This window comes from Schistocerca serialis, chromosome 1 (genome assembly GCF_023864345.2).
Source record: "Schistocerca serialis cubense isolate TAMUIC-IGC-003099 chromosome 1, iqSchSeri2.2, whole genome shotgun sequence".
NCBI lineage: Eukaryota > Metazoa > Arthropoda > Insecta > Orthoptera > Acrididae > Schistocerca > Schistocerca serialis.
The window spans coordinates 1,029,817,129-1,029,839,631 of NC_064638.1; the positions used below are offsets into that span (position 1 = coordinate 1,029,817,129).

The following is a 22,503-nucleotide window of genomic DNA, read 5'->3' on the forward strand; positions in this document are numbered from 1 at the left end:
TGGCACTGTTAACCGCGCTTTTTAGTTGCTACTTGCGACTCTTAGTTGCGACTTGTCACGGAAATCGCAGTTAGACTCCATAGCGTACCGCAGAGATGGACGTAGTACGAACTTTGACCCACAGATGGCACTGTTAACCGCGCTTTCTAGTTGCTACTTGCGACTCTTAGTTGCGACTTGTCACGGAAATCGCAGTTAGACTCCATAGCGTACCGCAGAGATGGACGTAGTACGAACTTCGGCCAACAGATGCCACTGTTAACCGCGCTTTTTAGTTGCTACTTGCGACTCTTAGTTGCGACTTGTCACTGAAATCGCAGAAAGCAGTGCTAAATTCGACCAATAGATGGCTCACGTCTTTCAATGTGAAATACTACTTGCGACTGCTAACTGTGACTGAAATCGCAGTTAGATTCTGTAAAGTTGCTACTGTGATATCTGTGACTTCTCAGTCACTGTGATTTCTAACAGATACGCGATTTCCTGCCCACCACTACTCTGTTGTGAGAAACATATGCCCTGGGTCATCGTGGGTGCTACATTTGTTTTAGGAAGACTTTGCTGTAGTTTCTTTGCAGTACCAAAGAAATAATAGGCTTGTGTACTTTTAACGGACTGCACATTTTTATGACTATAATTTATTCTGAGTGCTGTGTAGCGGCATTTAGTGGCAGCAGGTACAATGTTCCTTTGATCTGTGCCGACAGAGCGCGAACATTGGCTTTGTGTCGCCATCATTTTGCAAACATCGGTATGCCAATACTAGCAGTGAACAATGTTGGGGCAATGTCGCAGAACACGTTTTGAACCCAGGGTAAACGCGCCTTTATAATCATAGCTTCTCCGGCATTCGGGACACGTATATTTTTTATCTTCATTCATCATATTTCTGATGGTACTGCCCTAGTTCAAAAACGAGAAAATCTTCACACTTTCACCACACCTAAAAAAGTCACATGATGGCTACGAAAGCTACACACTCGACTGCTTCTCAAGGGATCACACATACTGCCAGACGCCAAGCAGCTATCAAGTTATCAACTGATTGCTGTACATCACGTACGCGTATTTTCTGTTACCTAGCGAAACATCGGTTGTTTCCGTGGGAGATCTGCTTCGCGGAGCTGGTAGTTGCATGTCAGGCTCTCCAACAATTTATGAGAATATTTGAACTGACGGATGTAAATTCCGCTTAACTCTAAAATTTGTGTTAAATAGGTTTTTTTATTTTGTCAGTATGCATACAATTGATAGTGTGTTGCGTAAATTTTGAAAAATGCATTGAAAAATCTATATCGAAAATGAATTTCATCAGATGTGGGTTGAGTTGTAACGTTGGCGATAGTGTTAGCCGTAATGAGTGAGTGTGTGGTTGTGTGGGTGTCGTGCGTTTTATTTAGGTGTAGCGTTGGGGGTAAAATTAGTAACGATGTGCGTGGACTTACAATGAAAAGCAATGCTAAATAAGTATTCGGCTTTAAGACCGACATGGTCACTATTTGTTTTGTTAAGTTGTCGCTAAACAAGTAACCTCAAAACAATCAAAATGACAGGTATCTTAGAAAAAACAATAGCCTCAATTGGGTCACTATTTTCACCCCTGGAAACAAATGCCAGTCTGAAAGGCCTGTTCGAAAAATGCATTAATGCTCGAACCCGAGTAGTAAGTAGTGTTTTTCACATATGGTTTCCGTTTACAGTCTAAAGTACATCGTTTATCAAAGCTTCCTATCACGATTCCTTACAGGAAGAAGAATGGACTATTAAGCAGTGTTTGCGATTAGTAAGGGAAAAATTATCAGAGCCAAATATTAGTTCCTCGACCATTGCAAAATGTTTGGTTTTTGTGGTCTTTGCAGAAACACTTGGCTACCAAGCCGAATTCGCATATATACATGCTGTTAAACTCGCACAGAATGGATCGCTGATAGAAAAGAAAATAGGTAGGTTAAAACAACATAAAGAAATTAAGGTTCAAACTTAGCTGGATAAAAAGAAGCAATTGGAATTGTGTGACATTGCGCCTGTTTTTTATTGCAATGCTTTTGTGTTAGTATTAGACCCGGAATGACAGATTAAAGCAATGTTTATAGCTTTCACCTTCACAATTCTTAAGTCTCATTATAAACTTAAGGATAGTGTTCTTTTTTTACAGTCCACATTGATTTAAGGTGTAACTGATTTGCTCATAGTTTCCTGTGTTTTAGCTCGTGACATCTAATGGTACAAGGTCTTTTAGATAAGATAGATGGAATTTTTCATATTTAATTAAATATTTGTCACAAGTTGCAATTAGTAATTGTGTTTTAAGCTGTTTAGAGATCAGTCATGTGGCAGCAGTTATTCAGTAATGTAGAGGAGTAACTAAACTGTAGTTCTACTGGAAAACGTAACTAGTTGAATGGTTTGGAAAAAATTTTAATCTGGGTGGGTAAAATTTAAATAAAACTATTATTAAACACTATTTCAATGTTTTATCTCCCACCTGTAAAGAGATTTATCAAATTTTCGGAATATGACATGTAAGGAAATAGGATACAAAGACTGTACAGCTAATGCACAAAAGTGCAGCAAACATGTAGTGTGCAAATCTCAACTATTATTCTGAAAGTTAAGGCTAATACGCAATTTAATATTATATCAAATCCCAGCCATTTCATTAGAACATTGTTGTTGTTTTCAGTCAGCAGGAATGGTAACACTAATCCATCCTGTACAAGCCACTTCATTTCTGCACATAGCTATTGCAGTCAATGCCCTATTGAACCTACTTACTGTACCGAAACCTTGCTCTCCCTCTACATTTTTAACACCCCCCCTCCCCTCTCACACTCTCTCTCTCTCTCTCTCTCTCTCTCTCTCTCTCTCTCTCTCTCTCTCTCTCTCTCTCTCACACACACACACACACACACACACACACATATGCGCACGTCTTTTCACTACCAAGTTGATCATTTAGAAAATGTATAATGACTGAAAAATAAACCTTGGAGGATACAGTAGGATTCTGTGAAAGAGTAAGATGTCATATTTCAGTCTTCTTGCTGGTAAGGCTTGCCAAAGCCTAAATGAATACTTAAACACACCAGTTGGCTCAGCTAAAAAGAGATCTCAGTATGAATTTGTTAAATCTGAATTCCAGAGCTTAGGATCGATCCATATGGCCATTTCTGTGGTCCTGCAAACTGTGTATATGCTTCAGCATTTGTGGCATTATAGTGACCATTCAACCTCAAGGTGAGCAATAGGAAGGAGAATGAGGAGAATGGATGTGTAGAAACTATACTTTCTATTTTGAAACATATACAGCGCATGAGTTGTGGAGATTATACCTGGGTTGAAAGGCTGCATTTATTTTTTCCTATTACACAGACAAATCATGTTAAGAAATCATTACTGGGCATATGACTTGAAAATGCAAATATGATGTAATACCGACACACTTTTTAATAGCATTTAGAAAAAAAAATTAACCGTAACATATAAGAAATGTGGATCAGTATACATGAGACAAGGAGCACATGTCTGAATCATATGCTTAATGATCTTGTGGTCTGATCAAGAATGGCTTTTTGTTTAAGAGGAGAAGTCCAAGAGATGAGTTGCCAGATGAAAATATAGCCATTTAATAACTGGAGGTTATTTTAAACAACATTGTGCTTTAGTAGGCATCTTTCAAATTGGTGTGATATGTCCTTACCTTCCTCCAGTCTGAGAACTTGCACAACCAATTGTGAAGGTGTCCACAATTTAATCACCAGAAATTTTAGGACCAACAAAGAACATTTTGTAGTCCAAGGGAAATACTGAAGCGTCCGATCCAGCCCGTCTGCTTTGACCCATGACGTCACAAGTATGTGGGAAACGACCATAAACCACAATTCCAATATGGCGCATATAAAGTCGGTACGTACACATTATGAGGACGAAAATACATCGAAAAACAAACACACACACTTTCCACAAAAAGCCTAATGACACTAACGGGACAAACGTGGGAAATGGGGTGTTTTTGGGTGGGGGCAAACTAAATATAAACAAATTTAGACACCCACACACAAAACCAAGCAAAATGACGAAAAACACTGACATCACAAACCTCCCCAAATAGCAATAAACACAATATCATCTGGAATTGGACACTTCCCTTGATCTATATAGCTCAACAGCAGCTTCCGATCCCATAAATTAGACTCAAACACTTCCCTTGGCTTATATAGCTCAAAAACATCTCCCGATACCAATACCAACATACACAGCCACACATTGGGATTGAACACTTCCCTTGACCTGCACAGTGTTAATTTTATCCGTCATATCCATTCCTGAACAGAAACAACAGCCGATTCATTTTACTAAAATTACCGCATGACGTACAGCGAACAACACTAAATTAACCTTCACACAAAATCGTTAACTCACTGAAGCGAATTCCACTACAAACACAGCCGACATTCTAACAATTCTTGATAATGGGCAAAAGCAAACTGAACCCATTACACCACACAAACGAAAACCCTGAACATACCACCAGAGAGCACAACAAACCACAACACGACGACATCTACAAACACACCACACTCACAAACCGCGCCGGGTCACGGGTCAAAGCCGACACTTGGGATCGGACGCTTCTGTCGACCCGTCCAATGCCAATATTATGTATACTGTGAAATTAAGCAGGCATTTTAGTAATGCCCACATGAAGTTTGGTGTAGTTCTTCCACCTTACTTAAAAAGTGTACTCTTAAAGTAAGTCCTTCAAACTAGATACAGTCCATAATTCCGTAAACACTACTAGCACTTAATGTGCAAATATTTGTTCACAGATGCCTATTATGAATATTCCCGATTTTCAGTGTAAATGGTAATCTTTACACAAAGGAAGTATACATTCCCCAATGCACACCTCATGCAACCTTTATATACTGTAGACTGTGGTGCAAGTTGGCTTGTGACTTAGTGAGTCGAGCAATCTCTGCCTAATTTCAAATTATTTGAACTTGGGATATTCATGTTGAGGTTTATAAGCACTGCTACAACAGTAATTCTATTGGGTGCCATTGTATGCTTCGGTGAAACATTCATTATGGAAAACATAATTTTTTCTTAATTAATCAAAGATTACGGTTGGTTAGCAGGCTGGAAATTACAACTGGGAGAAGTTGGTATTAGATTCCACCGGTCCATGATGAGTTACTTTTTTCGCAATTTTCCAATTTAATCAAGCTAAATGCTGAGATGGTTCCTTTGAGAAGGACATGGCTAATTTCCTGCACTGTCCTTGCCCCATCTATGCTTTTACACCATCTCTGACAACTTTATCAATGGAATGCTGAACTCTATTATTGTTTTAATTTCCAGAGTTACCCTGCAGAAGACCTTTAACTCAGTTGTTATGTAAACATATATTTAAACTGTATATTCATTCATTGTGAAAATGCAGCTTGGTAGCCTAAATTGGATATGTTTAAAAGGCCAGATGTATGTTATTTACCTCGTGGACATTTAAAATGCCGGCCACTCAAATAAGATGTATCATGCAAAAGACTTTATTCCATTGGAAGCTATTGGCATATCAAATCACTGACTGAACAGGTCATTGAATGTTGTGCAGGAGCAGTTGAATTTAATGAAAGTGTAGTTATTTGTAGGCCCCCTAACTCAGATTTCAAGACGTTACTGGTTGAGCTACAGATAGTTTGCCATTTGCTTTGTAGAACGTACTAAAAATTAGTTGTATGTGGCGACTTCAGTAATAATTTTATGTTATGGTACAAGGGAAAAAAGTTGAAATTTCTTAAATTCATATCATCTAATGTAAACTACATTCTTTCAAGCCAAAGTGTAGCAGAACAGTAGCACAACTGTTAGGCCTACAACATGTTTGCACATTCTTCATTACTAGAGGGACATTCCATTAGTGAAAGATAAATGGACCTTGAGACCATGATGCATGAATTGTAATACTAAAAGGAATTCTGTGCACCCCCCTCCCCCTCCCCTGCCCACCCCAACACACACGTTAAATATAACTACAGAATATTTGTAAATGCTAGTCTAGTGGCATAAATACTTCCTTAAAGAACTAGAGTTACATTATTTTTTTATAGTGATGATAACATAGATAATGAGTACAATGCTTTCTTCAACATATTTCTCATTCTGTTTGAAAGCTGATTTCCATTAGAATATTTAAAACTGGGTGCGAACACTAATAGGCAAACTGGGTGGCTGAAATGGCATAAAATATCATGTAGAACGAAGTGGAAATTTTATCAAAATGTTGAGCTGCAGTAGCTTATTACAGATGGTACTGGAAGATGCTGAAAAATGTCATTCAGAAGGCAAAAGTGTATGTTATGCAAATAAAGTAGCTAATTCCCAGGATAGAATTAAAGCAATATGTCAGTTGTGAAGAAAGCGTCTGGACAAGTGCACAAAGTTGAGGATATAAAGTCAGCACATGATAAAAATGTTTTTGTTTCTGATAAGTCAGGTGCATGTACAGATTTAACAACCACATTGTGAACACAGCAGTTGCATTAAATAAAAACTTAGTTCCTATGGGGAATCATATAACTCTCTTAGAAAATGGCTTTCCAGGACTGCTGCCTGAAACTCTTTGATGCTGACAATGGAGATTCAATTACTGAAGACGAAGGACTCTCATAGATATGATGTGGTATCTAACACTTGTACACATTAGTAATTTTGATTTTAAGAATGCCCAGATTCTCAAATAATTAAAGTTCTCAGTAGAGAATCCACCTCTTAAAAAGGAAAACAGATAACATAGTTTGACACCTATGTGTATGCCGTCAGTATTTACAAAAGCTGTTGAAAAGACTGTGTACAGAAGGGTAATTGATCATGTCTATTCATGCATTTCAGTTTTAGAAGTGGTTTAACGACTTAAAATGCTGTATTCTCTGTTTTTCAGTGAGGCACTGGACAAATTAAACAAGAAGTTGTGAACATAATTTGTTTTCTTTGATTCACTAAGGTATTTGATCAATGGCAGTGGCAAAAATGGGTTAAATCGTGCTTAAAGATCTAAAAGGGACTAAATAGAATGTTCACAAAAAAAGTAGGGGCTAAAGAGAACTTGTTTGGAAAAAAAATACATTTTTTAAATAGATTTTTTAAATTAATATCAATGAAAGTCAATAATGTGAGTCGGATATTTTAAGAAAAGACATAATAAATAAATTTATGCACAGCACTGAAATTGAGAATGTGTATGGCACAATATCACATATCTTTATAACTTGGTAATGTGTCAGCACACAGCTGCATTGGTGACACTGGTGTCTAATTATTTTTGTAGTTCGAAGGGTATAAGAAATATAGCTTGCATTGGAAATCAACACTGTGTATGACACATTGTTGCCACAGTGTCATTTTGAGGATAAGCCCACATGCCTATGCAGTGGGGCAAAGTCAGGACAGGTATATTAAAGGAAGATATCAGTGACTCTTAGGACTATTTATTTTTTTTAGTGCAAAGTGGAGTCGTGTGGTGTGTTGCCTCACCTTGAATAGTGCACTTTAAGTGTAATCTTGGCACGCCTAAACAGAAATCTCCAAACATTGGTCTTTTTCATAATTGGATTGGAGAGGACTGCACTTTCACAACTGATGGTTGATAAACTTTTTGCCAAGCCTGTCAGAAGCAAGTGAACTAAGGTTATTTTGTCATTCATTTTATGTGCCACTTTTTGTGCTTGGTCTTTTTCCCTCATATTTTTCAAACTGACATTTAAAATTAGTTTACTGACGGACAAATGTGATTCAGTTGAAGCTGACATTTTATGTGATCACATTCTTGTTTTTTATTCACTGCTGTCTTCTTCGTGTCCGTATGACATGGTAAATGTAGGTAAGATATGATAAATAGTCACATTTCCTTCAACGCAAACGTTCCACAGCTCATGTTATCACCATCATCATGGAGAATAACAAACAACAGATTTAACAATTAATTTTCTCTGTGACAAGTAGCGCAGTGAAGGGCTTTAATTTAGGCTAGTGTGAGGCTTTAGTGTTGGCTGATGTGCCCTGGTATACGTTAAAGAACACTACTTTTAATGGTTTCCTGGAGAGTATCAGTGGCCACACAGTAGTCGACATTGCGTAAAAATTATTAGAAACAAGTGTATAAAAAGGCTATTGCTGATATTAAAATGGACATTGGTGACCACAGTATTTGGCTTTCAGCTGACGAGACCACTGACTGTTATGGCTGATTGATAGCTAATGTTGTGGTGGGGAAATTAGATTCCACAGTGCCAGAAAAACTCCACCTACTCCTGTGAAGAAAAAAAAAATGGAAAAGATGAATCACAGGGATAAGAAATTTTTGCTGTTGGTGATGGATCGCGCTGGCTATGTGTTAAAAGTGGGAGCAACACTGAAATAATTCTATCCTAGTATGATAAATTGTAGTAGCTTTACCAATAGCTTGCAACACCTAACAGAGGAAGGCAGAAATAATTTTGCTGAGCTTAACAGTACCACACCACCTGTTGAAAAATCTGTTTTCAAAGCCTCTACCCACTTTTAGTCCTTTAAGTAAATAGCTCTAAATATTCTCCTACCACCTGAACCCATACTTAAACTTTGTCGCACCGGCTATATGTTATGCCGAACACTACCAAAGGATAGTAGATAAATTTAACTCTAGCTAATCAGCTTTTATTGAAAAATCCATGATGACCCTTTAGAGTAACAAGAATGTTGCATTTTTGGCATTTTTAAGAGCTCACTTCCAACATCTACCTGTTGTGATTCAACACAAAGAGTTGGCATCTCTACCTTTGAAAGGCAATGTAGACATGATACTGAGATGCAGATGTATATGGAGGACATACCTGGTTCAGCGGGTAGTGCATGTGTCATATTTACTAAGGAACATTCATCCGAGGCACCCTGGATATGAAGATAAGAGTCCTGAATTGTTCAGAGGGAGAAGTTCAAAGGTGGATTGCATTGGAGGCTCTTTTGTACTATAGAAAGATCTTCCTTACAAAAATGTACTGAGGTCCAATAGAAAAAGTTGAACTTTACAGACCTTAGAAACGTGATTGATTGTGTACTGAAATACCAAAACATAATATAAAGTTTTGTGTTAGTAGTAACTTTAGGCCACAGATTGTGGTCATACATAGGTACACGTCTCAGGTATGGGTTTCTATGTGAGTGACGTGAAAAGAATTTTTGGTAAAATGCTTTTAATGAAAATATTATTTTAGTGTGGGTAAATATATGAATTGTTTATAGTGCTGAAAAAAGGAATAGTTAGTTGTTTATTTTGCATGAAGAACTAGAATAATAATATCAAAATTATAGTAAAATTTTCTGTCTTGATTTTAGTGTTCTAAAAAGGCTAAAATAGTTTATTTTAACCTAAAAAGGGTTGTTTCAAGGAAATGAAGGGCCAAAATCCATTTTATAAAAACTTCGGATCCTACTGATGATGAATTTGGTAGTGAAGGATGTTGGTTGCAGTGTAGGCAGTGTATCAGAGAGTGCAGTTCAAGAAAATTTCATGATACATAGAAAATAAATTGATGCCAAATCATGCTAAGGCTCAGTTTTAACTACATCAATGACACAGTTCGAGTAAAACTGGAGATTTTGGTTACACAGAATAGGCATATTAATAATTCTGGACAATTAAAATTCCTAGGAGTTCGGATAGATGGTAAGCTGTCATGTAAAGACTATGTTCAGGATCTTGTTCAAACACTGAACACTGCTATATTTACTGTTAGAACAGTATCTGCCATAAGTGATAATACAACATGATAACTAGTCTAGTGTGCATACAAAGTATGGCATATTCTGGGAAAACTCTTGCCATTCACAAAGGATATTTTTGGCTGAGAAACGGGCATTTCTCGCAATATATGGTGTAAGTTCGCTAACCTCTTGTCGACCCCTGTTTAGGAGTGTGGGAATTCTGACACTGGCCTCTCAAAAAATATTTTCTTTAATGTCATTTGTTGTTAACCATATGAGCTTACTCCCAAGAATTAGCATCTTTCACTTGGTTATTACTAGGCAGAAATCCAATAAGCATATGGATTGCAGTTCCTTGACTCTTTTGCAGCAAGCTGTACAGTATTCTGTTGCATCAATTTTCAATAAGCTACCCAAAGGATTTTTTTAAAAAATCATGGCAGTAATTCTTGCTCTTTCAAGTCCAATCTGAAAAATTTCCTCATGGCTCACTCTTTTGAGCTGTTCCTGAGAAAAGTTTAAGCAAATTCCTTTGTTACATTGTTGATTATGCAAATATATACTCAGCAGCTCGTTGTGTCCATAGGAGTTGTGCAAATTTTATTTGGTTTATTGTTAACTGTTTTGATGTTACTTTTCTGTACTGACTAGTTCATTGACCATGGAGATTTGCTCCTCAGTTTGGCATAAAGTAGGTAGACATGTCAAATAAAAATAAATAGATAAAAATTACTGGTTATCAGTAGTCTGATTCAACTGTACAGGAAGACATTTGTAGTGAAGCAGGACCTGATGATATTCGTAAAAGGGGAAAAAGGGAAAAAATTACAATATGAAAATTGTGAAGCACGTAGTAATGGTAATGCATAATCTGCTACAACTACCTCAGCTTTAGTATCTGTTTGAACAAGTTAGTTAAATGAACATTGTGCATACTCAGCTGAAGGATGCTGAAGTTATTGTAAACAGCTATCACATGTTATTAAATGAAATATATAAGAAGTAAATAATGCAATATGATAGACAAGAATAAGAAAAAAGTAATAAGAGTATGACTACATAAAGAAATAATTTAAATGTGCTAATAATTATGAGTGAAAAGACCCATCCCAACATCTGCAAAAAAAGATTTAGGGGGAAAATAATATAAACCCCAAAATTGCAGCTATCATCATAAAAAAAAATCATCATCAACTCCATTCGTTTTAAATTTACCTTTGATTTTACAGCAGAAAAAAGTAGTCAACTTAGATTGGAAAATGTATGTTGTGGTGCTGACTATCCCTAGTTGTTGTGGATGTGTATGCTGCAGGGTAAGACACAATTTTCTAGACAATAGATAGTGACATGCTGCCTACAGATAGATGGTTTCTGTGTTCTGTGATGGCAAGCAGGACTGAAAACATTCTTTGTTCCTGATCAGAGTATCTGCAAAATGTTAACATGTGTGATGTTTGGGAAGGAACGAGTGCTAAGCAGAACAACTCTATTGTGTCACATTTTTCAGCTGTGATTGTTAATGTAGATGTGATCAAATTTTGCAGGTGTTACACAAAATTTGTCATAGTATGAGAAGTCATCAGAACTTGGGGAGAGGTAGGAGGTTCCTGTAACAGCTGTTGTGAAAAATGGAATGTCTTGATAAATAAAACATTCCATGTACAGTGGTAGTATATTTTACTGAGTTTACATATTATTCTCACCAGGATCCAACATTTTGTGCAAAAGGTACAATTGAGAATATAGTTCTATCAGTGTCCTCATACCTGGAAAGACCCACACTTCCCATCTAACTACTATGGTGAAATTTAAGGTTAATGCCTGCACTGTCACTTAAAAAATATTTTTCTTAGCATTGTTGACAGTGCTCACAGGGAGGTGTGATGGGAGTGTTAGGTGTTGGTCAATAGCAGGCTGTAAATTACCAGTGAGAGAATGTTAGGAAGATGACATGTTGCATACCAGTGATTCTAATCAATTTTACTGCTGAAATGTATCTGATCTCTCTGTTTGAGCTAACCTCCTACGTATCATTCTAACAACAGTTCTTAGGATATGGTGTGTATTCCAGATAGTTGGTCAACAATCTGTGGCTGATACTGGAGAAGTGTAAAATGTAATCACCACAGTTTAAACTAAACTGTTGTGTCCCAGTGTACCCACAGCCTTGGGTTGAAGTATATATCAAACAACCAGGTGTGAGCAGGAAGCAAACTAAAAAAAAGTTTGGAAAGTTTTAGACTGTGCTGCTCAAACTCCTGCATGTTTTCTTACCTCATATTGGTTACTCAATTCTGTACTCTCCGTGGCTCTCTCAAACTGTGTTTTGCGTGGAAGAATAAAAGCACTGTAGTCATCATTGGCCCATTTTTTAAATTTTAGCTCTTAGTGCAGTATATAAATTACTCATTCATTGTGGGAAAGATCTCAGGATGTCTGATAAACTAGTGTCTGCTCTGTGGCCTAAAATGTAATGCCAAGGTCATACCCACTGGCTGAAGAGGTATCATTGCTTGCCTTGTAATCTGACCTTAATGGAAACTTCTGCAGAACATGCTTTCTTGCAAATGAATCCACTGACAGGTTATACTGCAATTATAGTGATTCAATCCAAATATTTTAGTAATGCGTGGAGATGCTTGAAAGATCTAGCACAAACCGTAAGTATACATCTTTACTGGAGGTAATATGAATTTCTTAAATCTTTAGACAAGGAAGGATATACAAGTTACAGATGTCCATAATCTGAATGCAAATTAAGCAGTACAAAATGAGATGTAAATTTCTGTAACTGCTGCTGTAGAAGTGGTAAGCAAAAGTACAGAAAATATGTTGAGCCCAATTTGGAAATTACAAATGTCAATTTTTTCAGATGAGGGTAATTTCATGTGAAATCACCCATTGGCCGTTGCCCTTATGTCACAGAGTTTTCTGAAAATTTGGTGTAAGAATGTACATAATGAGTTAGGGTAAAATATTTTTTCTGGAATTTTTTGACCAAAATTGTAATTAGGAGACCATTTTGAAATGTGGGCTCCTTCTACCAACTGGCATTGAGAAACGAAGTGCCTTGTTAATTTGTAACCACTATAACTTTTTTATTTGTGAATCAATTTTATTCAATTTGGTGTCATTGGAAAGGAAAAGAATAGAGCTATAATAAAAAAATTTATGAAAGTGCTGTGTCTCACCAACAAGTGTTTGAAAATTTGTAATTAATGTAATTTCTCACTTTTTTTTTCTTTTTTTGCAAATTTCAGGTTTTTTTTCCAGCAGAATCACAAGTTTCACCATCTGAATTTTTGTTTCAAATAATTCCTACTGCCATACTTTTCAACATTAAAAGAATCAGAAGGATGTTTGTCCTGTATTGTTAGATAATATACTTTTTCAATAATGCTGTAATAATTAATTGCTTCAAAGAGCTAATCAACAATACATGAAACAACAATGAAAAATTTAGTCCAGCAGCCATACTCACATGCAACACAAGCACTGTGTGTTAGGTTTTTGTGTGTCTAGGAACTTTATATATCTAAAGGACTTTTTTGTCTTGATTTTGTTCTTCTTACATAAGCAGCCATTCTGTCTGGTAATTAGAGAATAAGAAAAAGTTTCAAACCATCCAGTTCTTTTCTGCAACATATGCAGTTGATTAAAAATCACAATGGGAAACAAATGTTCTTTAGGTTTTGTGTCAGCAGTTGTGTGTCAGAAGAAAAGTAGTAGCAGTGAAGAGCTTGATTTAATAGATATGTCAAGCCTGAATCAAGCTGATATTGAATTATTGAAGCTAGAAGCACCAGTGAAAACATTGAGTGTGTTTGTTCTTCTCACAAAAGGCTCTATTTGGGAACATTTGAAGACAGACAAAGAATTTGCTGTGACCCTTTTAAGAAGCATGGTAAAAAGACTGCTAAGAAATATTTGAAACCTATTTCTTTAACCATGGCAAGGAAACATAAAACCCTTGGACTTATCTCAGGTACCAAGCTGTGCATAACATGCCATAAGGACATTTTATCTCCTATGGGGGATAACTTTCCAGGGATGGATGAATATGAAGTTGATGATCAAGAATATACACCAGATCCATCTACAGCTCTTTAAAAACTTAATGAAAGTTGTGAACTGCTCGACATTTCACCATTTAAGGTTACCAAGAGAGCACAAGACAGGCGTCCAGAATACAATCGATCCGTCACGTTGCTTAGCTTTAAAATTTCAGCAAACAGCATCAGAAGTGCTACATGTTCCAGTAAAAAATGTGTTTGAAGAAATTGGCAGTGCTGAATGTACAGACTGAAATATTTTATTGCAAAAACTTAGAGAAATTCAGCAGAAGTTCTGTTAAAGAAAAACTACAAATGCTTACCTTAGCACCAGCTTCATGGAGTAAAGAAAAAATCCAAATGTTTTTTAACAGTTCCAAATACATGGTAAAGAAATCGAGGGTATTGCTAAAATAAGATGGAATTTTGTCAAAAGGGAGTTATAAAGTGGGAAACAGTATAGGTAAGGACGTAGAAAAACGTGTCCAGAATTTCTACTGTGAATATGATATATGTTGCATTTCTGCTAATAAAAAAGACTGTCCCTTCCGAAAATTGCAAAAGAGTGTATTAGACAAAAAGACTAATTTTACATAATCTGAAAGATGTATACTTAGCTTTCAGAGAAAAATACCCTGAAGATAAAATTGGTTTTACTCAATTTTGTGAACTTAGGCCAAAAGAACGTGTTGCTGTAAACAGTCATGGAATGCATAATGTACGTGTATGCATGTATCACCAAAATGTAATACTGTTAAAGCATGCTGCACATATGAAAGAACAGTACACTGAATTTCTACAGAAACTTGTTTGCAATCTGGAAAACGAGGAGGGCATGCTGCATCGCTGTTCTCGGTGTCCTGACATATATGAGCTGCACAATTTTTTAATGGAGCTGGAATCCTTATAAGATTGTGAAAATGTTGTATTCAAACAATGGATGCAAACTGATCGACCTACACTGGAGACGTTAATGAAGACGACTGATGATATTGTTGAGTATCTCATGCAAAAACTTCAAAACTTAACACATCATCATTGTGTTTCAAAATCTCAGAGTCACTACTTCAAATCAAGCAAAGAAACCCTCTCTGATGCTACATGCATCATCGTAGTGGATTTCGCAGAGAACTATACCTGTTTGCTTCAGGATGCTGCACAAGGATTTCACTGGCAGAACATTCAAGTCACCCTTCATCCTTTTGTGGTGTGCTTTAAAACAGATGACTGCATTGAGTCAATGTCATTGTGTTGTATAAGTGACTGTTTGCAGCATGATACAAACACATTCCATGTTTTCCAGTAAACTGCTCTCACTTGGAACAATTACTACACATCCAACATGTTATGTACTTCAGTGATGGCAGTTCTCCACAATATAAAAACTTAAGAACTTTTTTAATTTGTGCCATCACAAGCGGGATCATGGAGTAACTGCAGAATGGAATTTTTTTACCACTAATCATGCCAAAAATGCCTGTGGTGGAGTTGGTGGTACTATTAAATGTTTAGCAACAAGAGCAAGTTTACAGCGTCCATGTGACAGTCACATTTTAAGCCCAAAAGATCTGTTTACATTTACCAAAACTCATGTTCCAGGGATAGAAACCTTTTATGTTACAACAGAGTAGATAACAGTGTTCACAAACATGTTACAAAAACAATATGAGACTGCGTCTACCATTCCTGGGACAAGAGTAAATCATTTTTTCAAACCACTAAATGAAAACAAGTTGCTGATAAAGCATGTTTCATCATCTACTAAATTCATTCAAGTTTCTCATGGAATTCGAAACACTGCCTCTAACACAATTAAAGAAGAAACATTTGTCGCAGCTCTCTGCGATAACCAGTGATGGCTTGGAAAAATTCTAGAGATAAGTGAAGAACACAGAGATGCAAAAGTCAAGTTCATGAGTCCAAGTGGCCCTTCCTCAAGTTATTCATGGCCACTTCACACTGATGTTTGCTGGATACCTTATGAAAACATTTTAATGACTTCGCATGCTCCTAGTGCAAGCACAAGTACTGGTCGTTTATATGCTTTTGAACCAGATATAATATTGCCCATTGAATACTTGAAACTTCCTGCAGATTAAAACTGTGTGCCGGACCGAGACTCGAACTCGGGACCTTTGCCTTTCGCGGGCAAGTGCTCTACCAGGTTTGACTCAAAAGTTAAATTAAAAAATTTATTTAGAGACAGTTGATTTCTCGTCAAGCCATTCATTCCAGCCAAATACCGCGGCTCTTTAAAAATCTGCTCAGTGAGCAGGCCAGACCTCAAAATATTTTCAAGAGGACATGTTTTTGATAAACAGGCGGAAATCAATTTTGCCTAGTTCCTTATAATAAATTTACAAGGTAAAAATTTTATACAAATAAATATACTAATTCTGTCATTATTACAAAGATTTAAAAATTAAATCAATAATCTTAATAAAAACCTAAAATAGTTATAAAATCAAAATATAAAATAATGAACTAAAACGTAATCTCAAAGATAGCTGGTTTAAAGCTTACTATTATATTTTAAAAAACAAATTATAGGTTAATAACTTCAAAGCTTATCCCGTAAAGAATAAATAAGTTAATATTTATACTAAAAAAATTAAATAAAAACAACTAACTTTAAAAAATTAAATTTTTTCTTAAGAAACTAGATATCTCAGGAAACGATTAACATCTCATTTCTATAAATAATAATTATGATACATTAACTATAAATTATTTATAAATCGACCCAAATCGAGACAAGTAAAACAAATACTAAAATTTTGATAAACCTTGATACAAAAGGTACAATAAATAAAATCTACTTTAAAAAATTTAAAATAATATTTCATAAAACATTCACATTACCAATACACTATAATTCTAAAAATCAATTCTATAAAATATGCTAAGACAAAAACCAACAAAATTATTTATATTATATAATTAAGTAAACAAAAAATCAATATAATAAAATAAATAATCAAGACTTCCTGATTTGCACAGAAAAGTTTTCAGTGTAAGTGAAACACTTTACTAATAAGTTATGTCTTGAACCTCTTCCTAGATACACTTTCCAGTACATCTACTATGTTACGACTTATCTAAATTGAAGCTACTTAAAAATAATCAAAATAGAATAATCAATAATGAGAGCGATGGGCGATCTGTACATACCTCAGAGCCAATATCAGTTAAATTAAATAAATCAAATTACTATCAAATCCACCTTCATCAACAGTATTTCACCATCAAATCCGTTATAAACAAAAATCTATTGTAACCCACCTCCTCTTTAACTATAAGCTGCACCTTGACCTGAAATATTTTATAATTATAAATCTTGAGAATTATAACTCTAAAAATATTCTCTGATAACGGAGATATACAAACAGATAAATTAAGTAGAGTAAATCGTGGTAGAGCACTTGCCCGCGAAAGGTAAAGGTCCCGAGTTTGAGTCTCGGTCCGGTACACAGTTTTAATCTGCCAGGAAGTTTCATATCAGCGCACACTCCGCTGCAGAGTGAAAATCTCATTCTGGATCCATCGAAAACTTGTTTGACAGAGACAATGCTTTTTAGAATTTTATGAATGTGTTTTCTGAGAACTGATCATCATTTGTGACCATTAGATAAGTCACAAAATGAGACATGTATATTATTTATGTTCTTTCTGTTTTAAATGACTAAACAGAACATCACCCTTCTGATTTTTTTATGTTGAAATGTATGACATTAGGAATTCTTTGAGACAAAATTTGAAATGGTGAAACTTGTGATTTTGACAAAAAAATTCATGAAGTTCTAAAAAAAAATTTTGAAGAATGACATTAATTACAGATTTGCTCATATTTATATGCGCAGTTGCAGCATAGTTTAGTGATGTAGTTGGTCCTTTTATCTTTCTAATGACACCAAATTGAATAAAATTGATTTATAAATAAAGGGATTATAGTAGTTAAAAACTTTCAACCTTCCTTTCGTACTGACTCCAGATGGAGAAAATGCTAGACATTTCAAAATAGCCCCCTGACTACAGTTTCGATCTAAAAAATCTGAAAAAAATAAATATTTATTCACTTTCTGTTTATGTACTTTCTTACACCAAATTTTTACAAATATCTGTGACATGATGGCAACGAGATTTCTTTATTTTGGGTGATTTTAAATGAAATGGGCCATGAATGGAGTAGGCTTATAGTTAAAGATGGAAGAAAAAGTGACACCAAGACAGATTAGGACAAAATGAGAAAACAGAGCATTAGGAGGAGTAAGTTAGCACCAGGAGAAAATAAAAATGAAAATTTGAACTGTGAAAGTGAATCTGTTGTCTTCAGCAGCAGAAATTCAGTGCTCGCAAGTAACATGCACATTCTGTGATTTGCATTTTCACCAAAGGATGACTGATCAACCTGTTGTCTGAGTACTTTCCCAGCTTTGCAATCTCCAAGATTTAAAAAAGTAACTTCTCTGAATTATGGGACCAGAAACTATTAATAATAAACAAAGATGCTGCCTGTATGATACAGAAAGTTGAAATTGGTCTCAAGTGTTGTGATAATGCTGAGATGAGATGTTTTCATAAAATCGGAAGACTACTTTTTAGCAAGCAATTTCTTTGCTGAATCAAACAATGGAAACTCCAGGCTGGAATACCAACCACATCAGAAAAAGGATAGATTGCTACTCACCATAAAGATGACTCATTGAGTTGCAGGGAAGCATAACAGAAAGATTTTTACACATTATAGCTTTTGGCCAAAACCTTCCTCAGCAAAGAAAACACACCCACATTCACACAAGTAAGCATTTCTCATGTGCACTGACCACCACCAGCAGCAGCTCCTGTCAGTTGACATATTCTCAACCTGATGGAATAAAGAGTAGGCAAGGCTGCCAAAGGACCTCAGAAGAGTAACTTGAGGAAGAAAGGGTGTGAAATGCCTGGAAAAAAAAAGTTTTTTGAAGAGTGGAATCATTAGATAAGAAGTGTCATTTTTGACAAGGTGTTAAATCAGTAGTTAAATCGGTAAATTTCTCATAGGTTTACATGCCCACAAAACAGTTTTAATCCCATAATGGCTGCAATAAGACAGTAATGCAGAACAAATGATTCTTGTGTACGTTCAAAAAACACAAAATTTTCATGGCATCCTCATTTTTTTTGTGCAAGTAGTAGCAGTATAGGGATTACGTTTGGTGCAGGAGGCAGCCTTCATTGTTTGCTTTCATCTCCTGCATTTTTCCTCCTCACTTCTGCATATCTTACAGTTATAACAGATTTCATCTCACAATATATGTGTTAGGCTGAAACTGTGTACTGAATTTGGAGTTCAGTACTGAAACTCTCCCTTTTGTAAGCAGCACTCTTCCAATGAAGCTACCTGAAATGACTTTGTGAACTATGTCAGATGTTGAACATGTCACTATCTCACCCATCCAAGCACACAGTATTAACTTTTCATGATGTTCCCACCTACTGCTAGTATGTAAGAAATTTAATTTTCTTCGCCTCTCTACTATCATATAAGTATTTACTGTCATTTTCCTACTGACTGCTGTTTACAGTTATCTATCACATCACTTTCCTGTGGAATTATGTTATTGTTGTCCACTCATATCATGATTATTAATCTTTTATCAGATGTAGTGAATTTTCCCATAGTTGTGAAAAGTGGCATTCCTTGGCATTAGATAGATGGCTTCTTTGTATAGAAATTGTTAGAGCCATTCAGGAAAACATGTGAATTTACTTTTTGTCTTGTGTTAGTCACCAGCATACTTCTCTGTTTTCCAGGCGACAAATATTCTGCACAAGGAATGGCAACATAATATCTGAAATTCACAGTGTGTTGGATAGGGAAAGAAGCCAGAGCCTTAAAGAATGGATAGTTAAATAGTGTGACTGATCCACACAGGCAGAAGACAGAATGACATCGGAAATGTTATGGACTGTGTGTTGTATATCAAGGCTTTTCTAAGGTGAGTTATGTCTGCCTTCTACTCTGTGAGTCATCCACACCCATATAATCCACTTTTTGAGGTGAGTGTTGGCTTCTTTCACATCTTACACACTGGTGTCCAGTTATTGCAGCATCTGTACAAATTCAAAAGGAACTGTGTCAATTGACTCACATATTTCAGAAAAGATCCTGCCTCTGTAGTATACTACATTTTTCATTGTTATTGACATAGGTGTATGCTCTGGGTAGCTAAAGCAGGTCAGTAATACCCACTGTACAAAATATGGAACACATATCAGCTAATCTGATTTTTTAGCTAATCTGATTTTTTATTTCAACATTATTTGCCTTTTATAGGGAATTACTGCTAACACCAACAGAAAAGAGAGAAACAAGGAAAACAAAGAAGATAGATTAATGTCCGATATCACCACCATAAAAATTTATGGACTTGGATGCTGCTTGGTACTGAAATATACAAGTCCAACCAACCCCCAAAATAAATAAACAACATATTTAAGTCTCAGAAATTAAAGCAGCATACCACAGATCGAGAACTTGATGAAGACAGTTTGTGTATTAAAGGTGTACTTCCCACCCGCACTTGTTGCAGTGGTGTCGGTATGCCAGTGGAGTTTATCTTCACCAATTTGATTGTTGAATTTCCTCCACTTTTAGTGTCACCATCCCTATTGTTGCCGAAACCTACCAGCTGAAGGGAATGGAAGACTCTCATTTCAACATTCTGAGTCCTGTCCCCAACATCCAGCCGTAAATGTATTCATTCATTCATCATTTTTTATAACTGAGGCTGTTGGGAGAGGATGTTTAGTGGTAGTACTGCTTTTTCGGTGTTCCAGATAGATGTTTCTAAAAATATCTCTGAAATGTTTGTTACCTCTCATTAGATTCATGTCACCACCTTATAATTTTCATTGTCAGTTGCTTCTGTCACTTCCGTATTTTGGCTTTCAGTCATATCCTTCTCACATCTTAAGAAAATCGCATTGCAAGTCCTTATTCCCATAAGGGAATATGGTATTGATCAATTGCAGCTCATTTATCAGAAATCCATGTATATTGTCGAAACAATTCATCAGTATGTTTGTTGCAGTGTAATACTACTTCCTCTGGGAGACTCAAACGTCTTATGGAGTCATTTTTGTGACAACTGACTTTGTTTATGGTTTTCCATTGACAATGAACTTGTAGTTTTTTGAGAACCAAGTTTGTGTATTAATCACATTCCAGTTCACAATTTTCCCACTAGTATTTTCCTTTCTTGACCCACATACTATGTTTATTTATGTAGCTGTTGGTATGGTTTCATAACATAAACACAATAGAATATTTTGTATACTAGAATCACAATATTTTAAAGTGAACCATTGAGTCAAATGTAAGAGAGAAATTGATGTTGCACAACCAGAATTAAATAATCTTACAATTATAGCACAAAATAAGAATTAAATAGCTTTCCCAGCCTGCTCATATGTGGGAAACAAACGGGCTGGACACCCATTGAGATGCCGTAAGTTGGGCTGTCCATCTCAAGGTGCATGAGATATTTCCTGATCCAGTTTTATTTTGCTTGTCCTGTACATCTGTCACGTGTCTTGCTGATATTTCAAGACAATTTGTCTGCCGTGCAGTTGACAAGATGAGCAAGCTATTTTATTGTTTGCATTTCAGATATTTGTTCTCCTTCATTTATCCTCAATAACCAACATTCCAATTTCCTGTAACAATTCAGATTATCAGAGTTTGGCATACTTTGTCTTAATTTTTTGCAAGTATGTATGCCACAGTACATTTTTAAAAATTTGTGTTTCTTATTGTAGCTATGGTCAGTATAATTATATTAAGAAAATTGAAATTCCAGGATGCAAATAACATACAAAGGATAAGGACAGGCAAGCACTAATGTACAAATGAATTGTGGGTGACAGAAAGGGCATTTGAGAGATAAGGGTATGACAGAAAAAATGTGTTGGGGGTTATGACTGTATTGGCAGACAGAAGTGGTAAGCAGAGCAGACGTAAAATTGAATATTAGTAGTAGTAACAATCAGAAAACTGAATGAGCTGTATTTGAGAAAAGTGGGAGAGTGAAAATGTTAGGAAGAAATGGGACTGAAGTCAGAGGTGGAAAATAACTAAACAATATGGAAGATGAGGACAACGGACAGAGAACAAGATGGTGGAGAGTTAGGAGTAACAGAACTTTTGCCAGATATTGATGATGGTGTGACAGTTTCCAGTTCTACAGTTTGAGGAGTTGTGATTTTAGGGGGGCTGAATTTAATGAATGTTATATCTATTGAGTTTAAGAGCAGGATATGCGTATGATGATATGGAGATTGAGTGAGTGATGGATTACCATCTCGGAGGTTGGGGAAAGATTTTGCAAAAGATATCCCTCACCTTAAGGCATAAAAAGAGATACATATAGCTGGGACAAATAATTCCTGCTAGCTACTGCTGATGGGGCATTCACTGTTGTTAAGCTTGTGGAAAGGGGGGGGGGATTTTCTGATTTTAAATGGGAAACTCTTGTCAAATTAGAAGTACTGTTGGTGATTAGTTGTTTCATATAGACAGTTTTTATGGAACTGTCAATGAAACATAAATCACTGTTATAGAAAAGAGTCCGGGTAAGGTGTTGAGGCTCTTGAGTAAAGTACATAGGTTCTCTTGCTGTAGATTGAAGATACTAATCAACCTGAAATAGAATTGTGGTTTAAGGCA

At 35.9% G+C, this 22,503-nt stretch overlaps 1 protein-coding gene across 2 annotated transcripts in view; it reads left to right on the forward strand.

The window, feature by feature from the left end:
• The first annotated feature begins 1,358 nt into the window (after window positions 1–1,358).
• Window positions 1,359–22,503, forward strand: part of LOC126413929 (AP-4 complex subunit epsilon-1-like) — a 50,145-nt gene continuing 29,000 nt past the window's right edge. Inside the window, exons 1-2 of one of the 2 annotated variants that reach the window (XM_050083305.1) lie at window positions 1,359–1,663; window positions 1,748–1,943. In XM_050083305.1, the coding sequence (XP_049939262.1) occupies window positions 1,547–1,663; window positions 1,748–1,943 (313 nt within the window). In that variant the 5' untranslated portion in view covers window positions 1,359–1,546. Of the gene's footprint in view, window positions 1,664–1,747; window positions 1,944–19,589; window positions 19,775–22,503 lie in introns of those variants that run through there. The other variant, XM_050083306.1, reaches the window with a different exon arrangement.